We start from the raw sequence: 9,195 nt of genomic DNA, 5'->3' as shown, positions 1-9,195 counted from the left end.
AAATTTTTAGATCTTATCTTTAAAGCTATGGTCCACCCATTTTTTTGAAATCCTGGATTCGCCTCATGGTGGATGGGGGTAGTTTTGTACCTTCTTTTTTTTTTTAATACTTCGAGGGTATTTTAGGTCATTTTTTGATTTGAAAATTAAAGAAAATATTCAAAACACACCTGAAGTATCACTTTTGCGAATTTCTAATTTGAATTATCATATATTTGCAATTCTTACATGAACTGTCACCAACTATTTATCAAAACTCACCTCGAAATTAATGAGTCAGTTACCATGTGGACGAAATTTTATGGGCAAAGTAAGTTGTCAAGTGCCTTTTGGCGATTGTATTAAATACTTGATCTAGTCATATTCGAGATGTGTTTTGATAAATGATTTGTAATAATTCAGATAAAAACACAAATATCTAGTAGTTTAGATATAAAACTCACAAAAACATGATACTTTAAATGTATTTTTTTTTACAATTATCTAAAGAACAATGAAACAAATGAGACAATTATTCTAACTAAATTAAACGAGAAGGAAAGTTTCTGAGGAAACAAATTTGAAGAATCTAATTTTACAACTCTACCATTTAAGTATGCCTCATCCTTTAATTTTGTACTAGAAAAAAAAGTACATTTACTACAATGTACTATTAATCATTTTGTTGCTAACTTAAATACCTCATAACTCTCACTCTCCTCTCCTAATAATTCATCAGACAAAAATCAAGAATTAGGAGAGAAAAGAAAAATGAACAACGGCGGCCACATGCATGGAATGGCTATACGGCCGCCGAGCAATGGCACAGGAGGTGGCAAGGTGACGATGAACCATCGTCACATGATGATGCACACGGCGTTTTTCTGGGGAAAGAATACTGAGATTCTCTTCTCAAGTTGGCCTGGATACAATAATTTGGGCATGTACATTTTGGGACTTGTTTTTATCTTTTTCATGGCAATTTTCTTCGAATTTCTCTCTCATAGCAATTTTATTAAAGGGGATAATAATGTTGATCATGTGAGAGTTGGACTTCTTCAGATAACTTTGTATGGTTTGAGAGTTGGCTTAGGTTATGTTGTTATGTTGGCTGTTATGTCTTTTAATGTTGGTATTTTCTTGGTTGCTATTGTTGGACGCTTGTTAGGGTTCTTGATTTTTGGAAGTAGGGTTTTAAGGAAATCCTCATATGAATTGTTGCTTCTGATAAATTTTATTAATGGAATACATGTATTCACATTAGTTTACTTTATCTTGTTCATTAAGTTATATACTTCTACAAATTTTCTATTTCAATTTGTTTGTCTTATTTTGATTTGACACGAAATTTAAGATCATAAGCTAAAGATATGTCAAATATACAAAAATATCTTTAATTAATCTTATGACCTTAAATAAATCATGTAAAAAGTTGGAATCAAATAGTTAGCAAAAATAAGAAGCATGTGTTCTCTTTTGAAACAGATCGACTAAAAAGTAAAGTAGGACAATTCCAAAATAAAACAAGCATCTTGGTTTGTCAAAAAGATTTTCAAAGCTAAGGAATAGGTGGAAGTTGTTGGTTACACCGAATATCAACTCCATAGATTACACTATTTCTCAGTAAAAAAGATGTACCAATTGATGCAAAGGGTATTTCCAAAAGTAAGATGGAAGAAGTTAATTTACAATACTCCTTCTGCCCCGAATTGGTTGTTCATTGTGATGTTGGTTGGTTATGGAAGGTTGTACACGAAGGATATGCCTTTTTGTGAATCGGAGAATGAATCAATCTCACACCCTTTCTTTCAGTACTCTGTCTTAGCATCAGGGTGGAACAAGCTACTACAATGGCAGGACATATAAGACAAGCAAAAGTATGGGAAGAAGAACTTGCATTAGTGGGGGTGCATCATTATAATTATGAAAATAGTGATGCAGCAACCATGTATAAAATGGTCTTAACATGTGGCATCTATTATAAGGAGTAAGAGAGGAACCAAATTATTTAGAGTACAATTTTCATCTCAAAATATTTATCGTATTTTTTACTTATATGTTTTTTTAAAAAAATATTAATTAGGATGGATGTTTGAATATTTTACCTAATTTATATATGTCATAAGATATAAGCTTTTTCCGTTTAATATTATTCTATTTATGTATCGTATATAATTAGGTATCGATAGTTTTCAAGAATTATTACTATTAAAAAATTTTAAAAAAAATCTAAAATAATAAGTATTTTAAGACAAATATTTTTAAAAATGAACGATATGTATTTATTTAAAATGAATGGAGTACATGTAAAGAAATTTTCTGTCATATACTTGGTTTTGGAGAACTTTTCCAATCAAAATGTTGTTTTTTCAACATTCCACATGAATTAATGTTGAGGACTCCTTTTTCAATTATTAGAAAGTTCAACTCGATAGTAAATGTACTTCTTTTTCAAGTACAAAATTAGCATAAATGGTGGAATTTTCAAAAGGAGATTGGTTTTCCCTTAATTAATAATGAAGGACAATTTAAAAAATAATAAGAAAAAAAATCCAAGTTTCCGTTTGTAACGTTAAGTCCTATTTAGTTTGTATTACTACATTTATTAATTCCTTTTTTTATTTTCCTTTGTAAAAATACCTTTAAAACTGTTTGATAATAATACAAAATAATTGCAATTTGACAATGTGCTATTTTAAAATTGAGTTAATATTCCAAAAGATTACTTAACTATAAGAATTTATCTAGTGAATTTTTTAACTTTGTTTGATATTAATAAAATTAATTAACTTAGACATTTGTATCAATTAAATCCTTCTTAATGAGCTTTCTTTAATTTTACTTATTTATGGGATCCATGTTACATAACCAAAAAAAAGATTAATTAGTTATGTTAGTTTCTTTTAATGATAAATTTAGTTGGGTGATTTTATTAATATAAAGGTCTAAGTTCCATAGCACACTATGTTTATGAGATAACTTTATACCAATATGGGTTGTGGTGCATTGATGGGAGTGTTTCACCCTTAACCAGAGGTCTCAGATCCGAGCTCTGGGTATGGAGAAAATCTTGTTGGGAGCGTCACCCCCAAATGGGCTCTACTGCAGGCTGCAGTGCGCGATCCGAATTTAGTCGGAGCTCTAATGGGCTCTGGACACCGGGTGGGAAACCAAAAAAAGAAGAAGATAACTTTAGTCATTTTTTTCATTACTTTACATTGTTTATCCTTCTTCTTCTTCTTTAAAATATAAACAATAATCAGTGCAAATATTATTGAGGGTGAGAAGGACTAGTAAATACAAAAATGGATGATGATTTTCATTTCAAAGATTATTTTGTCTATTGTCATTTTATGTGTTGTTAATTGTTACCTTTCTCAAATAGTAATTATAATATTTTTTTCTATATTATTGGTTATTAATACATTTCTCAAATAATAATTATAATATATTTTCTATATTATTGGTTATTTATTTGTAAAATCATTGAAAGTTTTACTTTGGCTTATTTTCTTAGTAATAAAATAATAAAATTGAATATACATGAGATGTATGCCTTGTAGATTCATGAGAGTTACACCCCGTATCTCGGGGCTTATGCCTCACCCGTACTACATAAAACGTATGAACTCACGTCCCCGCCTTTTAAAACACTGATTATAGCTTTGAAATTAATGACTCATAATTTAGTGGGAATCCTAGTTGGAAATGCTTAGGTAGAAGGATTAGTTCCACATGGCTTGCTAAATGAGTTGTTACCTCTTAAGGGTATATGTGGTATGTTGGAATAACGATGGGGGCATTTTTTGTCCCAAAATGTAACAGAGGGTATAAGTGGTCTATTTCTCATAGTTCTAGAGCAAATTTGATTCTTTATAGTTTTATTAATACAAAATAAAATTTTATGACTCTATTAGATAAATTATGACTCTTTAGTTTTAAAGTTATTTTTACGAAGGAAAAAATGGAAATAAGTGTAGTATTACAAAACTAAATAGGACTTTAACGTTACAAACTTAAACTTGGATTATTTTTTTTAAAAAAAAAAACTTAAAATTGTCCTTCATTATTAATTAAGGGAAAATCAATCTCCTTTTTTAAATTTCTTATCATTTATGTTAATTTTGTACTTTAAAAAGAAGTACGCTTACTATAATGTACTATCAATAATTACAAGTTCCCATAAATATCACTCTCTTTTTCTAATATAAATCTCCTAATTCCACATACAAAAATCAAGAATTAGGGAAGAAAAAAAGAAAAAGAAAAGAGAGATGAACAACGACGGCCACATGCATGGAATGGCTATGGGGCCGCCTCCACTATCATCGTCAACCATCATGAACAACGCCACTGGAGGAGGCGGGTATTAAATTTTACTTTTCTTTTACTTTATGATTTGTATTAAAATAGAATATATTTTTTTATAATGCGAGAATATTTACTTTCCTTTCAAATCTAGGATCTATAGTAATTGCAAAAATGTATTTTTAGTTTTTTTTTATAAAAAAAAATAGAATCTATTATAAGTAAAAATAACATTTAAAAAAAAAGAATTATTCCATATAAATCTCTATAAATAATGATGTAATCTTTTAGTTCGATTCAATCTAATGAATATTATCATAATGTCCTTTAATATTGAGGTTTTAAACATTTCATGATAACAGTGGGATGATGATGAAGAACCACCATCACATGATGATGCATATGACATTTTTTTGGGGAAAGAATACTGAGATTCTCTTCTCAGGTTGGCCTGGATATGATAATTTGGGCATGTACATCTTGGCCCTTGTTGTTGTCTTTTTCATGGCGGTTTTCGTTGAATTTCTCTCTCAGAGCAACTATATTAACAAGAGTAATGTTGATGATCATGTGACTTTTGGACTTCTTCAGACAATCTTGTATGGTTTGAGAATTGGTTTGGCTTATGTTGTTATGTTGGCTGTTATGTCTTTTAATGGTGGTGTTTTCTTGGTTGCTATTGTTGGACACTCTTTAGGGTTTATGGTTTTTGGAAGTAGGGTTTTTAAGAAATCGTCTAGTGAGAAGAACTTGGATCTTCCTCCTATGAGTTGTAGTTGTTGATTAATTGTGTTTGTAATAGCATGTACTTGCAAATATTTATTTATAAACGAAAAATACAGATATGTGATTTATCATTGCAGCGCATTTGAATATTCTTACATACATATCATGAACTATTGTTTGCTCATTTAATTTGGTGAAATTATATAAAAGTTAGTTTTCACAAATTGTGATATATATTCATCATGTTTATAAGAAGAAGAAAAAAGTACCTACTTTCAAAATCAAAATAGTATATTCAAACAAAATTTCAACGTCAAATCAACCTTTACTTAAATTTATTGTTTCAAAACTATGATTTAAAGTTCATATCCAATGCCTACTAGTATATATGTGTAAACAATTTTTTTGTCACAATTCTTCTCTCTTTGAGGTAGTTTTTGAGGTGTAAGTTAGATTCAAGACTTAATTTAATATGATATTAGAGTCGGATTCAATGTTTCTATCAAGACAAACTTATTAGATAAGAATGAAAAAGTACTTATCACAGTTCATCATATTCTTCAGCGATTTTGCATTTTCATTTATATGTGTCTCTAATGCTTTCTATTATGTGGCCGGTCCCTTTTTTTTTAATCCTTCCCTAGAAGTTTACTATATTTTTGCTTTTTTGGTAATTTAAATTCATAACATTTTGATTGAATGAAAGAATGTTTATTATCCGAACAACTCTTTCACGTTATGTGGTTCATATTTTTTTCCGTTCAAACTAAATACATTTCTTAACTAAATCAAAGAAAGTTGGCACGAAACTTAAAAGTCAGTTATGGACAACAATATTACGTCCAAGATTTGAGTTTCTTTCTATTGGCTATCATGTCATGATCAATGTGTCATTACAGAATTCTCTATGGGACAGAGGCCGAGTCAAAATATTTAGTTTATCAGATTCAAATCACAATTATTTTTCTTTATTAGATTCTAAATAAAGTATTTATATATATTTACAAATATAGGAATTGAGCTAAAAATATTGAGTTCTATCAAATTCGTAACTCAGCCTGAATTCGTCCCAGCTCTGGGACACCTAAATGTTGAGAAAGTCTTTTTCATATAATTACTTGATCACCATATGTTATCGACTAATATGGATCTCCCTATAATGTTTCAAAAAATATTTTAAGTCACAAATTCATGTGTGCGCCTCCATTGTGCATCACAGCAGGGAAGTTCTAAGGTATAAGCTTTATTTATTACTCCCATCTTTATCTAATTGTGTGTATATTGTTTGTGTTTGAGACATGTACTTCTTCTGTCCCAATTTAGATGACACAATTGAAATTTCAAGATTCAAACTTGTAAACTTTGATCATGAATTCAAACATAGAAGTTTTAAGTTTTTTGCAATACAACTTATATAGTTGAAAACTATGAAAAAAAATGTATTATAAATCATAATAAGTAACAACTTAAATATTTTAAAAACATGTAAGAAAATTTCGGTCAAAGAATAATTCTATTGACTTAAAAATTCAAATTAGGTAAGAAGAACAGAAATATATACATAAACGATGATAATTTAACAAACAAGTCGTTGTAGTATAGTGGTAAGTATTCCCGCCTGTCACGCGGGTGACCCGGGTTCGATCCCCGGCAGCGGCGTTTCACTTTTTTTAAAATATTAATTCTGCAATTTTGTTTGTTTCTAAAATTAGCCTAGGTTAGATCAATTATAATTTATTTTTCTTTCAAATCAATGGACTTGGTTATTTTGAATTAACAAAAACTTAATTTATTTTTTAAAAATTGTGGTTTCAATCTTTTATTTTTTTATTTTTGTTTGTATTATTATTTACTTGCAAAATTAATTTTTTTATGGAAATTTTACGGAAGTAATTAAGCAATAAAAAAAGGGGTGGGGTGGGGAGGAAGACTGCTCCGATCTTCCGTTGTTTCTTCTCCGGTGTGATTTCACCGAGCAGCGACATATTTGTGTATTATCGGTAAGTATACGTGCTGGCTATTGTTTGTATAATTTCAGCATTATCGAATTATTGGAATAAATTGTTTTGTATATTTCTTGTGATTTGTATTTCTATCAATGCATTTCACATTATGTAGTATATGATTCTATGGATTTAGCGTATCAATATTTATTGCGATTTCTTACAGTTTTAGACCTTATTTGTATATTTTCAACAATTATATACAATTATTATTTTTGTATTTGATATTATCAGTATATATTTTCAACAATTATATACAATATATATATATATAGGAAGTTACTTTTATCTTTCTTTTTTGGGCAAAAGTCACATTTGCTAAGAAATTCTAATCGTGTTTTCCTTATTTTTTCATGTATGTTTGTGCAACACATATTAAAATATAATTAAAATTTCAAACATATTGTATGTTGGAACGTCGAAGTGAAAACAGAAAAAGCAAAAAAGAAATATGTACCCTTACATGAAAATTATCTAATAGTACTGGGTATTCATACAATTTTTTTTACCTAAAAACACATCTTATTTTATCATAATCTCTAAATTTTCTATCATTTTAAAAAAAAAGAAAAAGGACAAATATATCTCTGAACTATCGTAAATGATATACAGATACCCTCCGTCATACTTCTGGGACATTGGTGCCCCTGCCATCCAAAATCTAGAGCATTATACCCTTTATACTAATGGACATACATGTGCATAATCTTATCCACCGACCCTTCAGTTATTAAATATCAGATCAATTTATAAGATTGTGCCACGTGTTCCTATTAGTCTTCCGTTAGAGTGAAGGGCATATACGCTATGATCTGTTAGAGTGAAGGGCATATATGTTATGATCCTGATACATCTCTATCCCCCCTCCTCGCGGATACATCCCTTCCCTATGATCCAGATGTCCTATACATCTCTCCCCTATGTATCTGGATGTCTTATCCCATCTCTGATGCATCCATATCCCCTCACAGGTACATCCCTCCCCTATGTATCTGGATGTCTGCTAATGTATCCGGAAGTCCAATGATGTATCCGAAATCCATAAATTTTAAGGATTTTTTGTAATTTGAAAAAAGAGTAGGGAAATAGTGCAATTGGCTCTTTACACTATGAGATTTATGTAAATTATACGATATAAGGGAAAAGAATTTGATATACCCCTCAACTTTGCTAATTTAGACATGATATACCCCTCGACCCTCGTTATAAAAGTGGCTCATATATACCCTTACTGTTATACAAATGACTCACATATACCCCACCATTACAAAAGGAGCTCACATGTACCCTTCATCTAATGAAATTTAAAAAGTAGTTTTAAATTTATTTTTCAGATTGGGTAAATAAGATCGTTCTAGCAAAACTCAAGGTATATTTAAATCTTTTTTATACCTATATTACTTTTTGACTTCTCTGATTATCATTATTTGAGTTTCTTATTCTTTCTTTTTTTCTTTCATTCTTTAGTGTAAAGAAAAATAAAATCTAAAACTAACTTTTTTGAGACTATATTGTAATTTAGTTTTAGTATTTATAAAAAAATAATTGGGGCATCTATAATAAATTTTACAAGAAAATTAGTGAAACATAAATAAATTTGACCATCAAAATAATAAATTTAAATCAGTTATTGAAACAAAAAAGTCAAAAAAAAAAAAATGTGTGAGGAGGATCAAATATACTCTATACGAATTTTATTTTTAAAAAAACTAAATTAAAACTTTTTTTTAACTTTCATTAGAGGAAAAGGGTATATGTGAGTCATTTATAGCAGTGAAGGTATATATGAGTTCATTTCATAACGAGGGATATATTACTTCTAAATAGCAATATTGAAGGGCATGTCAGATTATTTTCCCTTAATATAATTTATTTAACTATCTAAAACTCATAGTGTATCAAATATCAGTATTATACAACTTTATAAAATTTGTGTTGTATCAGCAATACAACAATTCATGTTATATCAGTAATATATTAATTCACTTTGTATTAATGTATTAAGTGTATTACTTATATTTTATGAGTTATATTTTTATCATCATCAAATTATCATCCCAACTATCACAAATTCACAACATATTCAGATCTTGATTTTATGTATAAATCAGAAACACTTTAGATACACAATCTAATTAACTACTGGTTCGAAAATTTCTAAATTTCCAAATATAATTCA

The 9,195-nt window shown here is 29.0% G+C and overlaps 2 protein-coding genes and 1 non-coding gene across 3 annotated transcripts; all 3 read left to right on the top strand.

Annotated features, from left to right (window-relative positions):
- Positions 1–750: 750 nt before the first annotated feature.
- Positions 751–1,845, top strand: LOC125835059 (copper transporter 6-like). Its single transcript, XM_049514200.1, has 2 exons — positions 751–1,142; positions 1,725–1,845. Exons 1-2 carry the CDS (start codon positions 751–753, stop codon positions 1,843–1,845), a joined length of 513 nt encoding a protein of 170 aa, XP_049370157.1.
- A 2,363-nt stretch (positions 1,846–4,208) lies between these two features.
- On the top strand, positions 4,209–5,202 carry LOC125835049 (copper transporter 6-like). The gene is made up of 2 exons (XM_049514193.1): positions 4,209–4,345; positions 4,650–5,202. The coding sequence occupies exons 1-2, from the start codon at positions 4,254–4,256 to the stop codon at positions 5,068–5,070; spliced, it is 513 nt and encodes a 170-aa protein (XP_049370150.1). The 5' UTR covers positions 4,209–4,253; the 3' UTR covers positions 5,071–5,202.
- A 1,398-nt stretch (positions 5,203–6,600) lies between these two features.
- TRNAD-GUC (transfer RNA aspartic acid (anticodon GUC)) lies at positions 6,601–6,672 on the top strand. The gene has a single exon. It is a non-coding gene; the product is annotated as a tRNA-Asp (tRNA).
- The last annotated feature ends 2,523 nt before the right edge of the window (positions 6,673–9,195 follow it).

The sequence above is a fragment of the Solanum verrucosum genome, unplaced genomic scaffold, assembly GCF_900185275.1.
Source record: "Solanum verrucosum unplaced genomic scaffold, falcon-dt-bn FXZP01000220.1, whole genome shotgun sequence".
Classification (NCBI taxonomy): domain Eukaryota; kingdom Viridiplantae; phylum Streptophyta; class Magnoliopsida; order Solanales; family Solanaceae; genus Solanum; species Solanum verrucosum.
Note: the sequence above shows the minus strand (reverse complement) of the source record. Positions and strands in the feature narration are given on the sequence as shown.

What these genes read in the sequence shown, in the direction of transcription:
- LOC125835049 (XM_049514193.1), top strand. Translation starts at nt 4,254, where the DNA reads ATGAACAACGACGGCCACATGCATGGAATGGCTATGGGGCCGCCTCCA. An exon ending in AACGCCACTGGAGGAGGCGG is followed by an intron (nt 4,346 to 4,649) that starts GTATTAAATTTT and finishes TCATGATAACAG; the next exon opens with TGGGATGATGATGAAGAACC.
- LOC125835059 (XM_049514200.1), top strand. Translation starts at nt 751, where the DNA reads ATGAACAACGGCGGCCACATGCATGGAATGGCTATACGGCCGCCGAGC. An exon ending in GTTGCTATTGTTGGACGCTT is followed by an intron (nt 1,143 to 1,724) that starts GTTAGGGTTCTT and finishes TGGTTATGGAAG; the next exon opens with GTTGTACACGAAGGATATGC.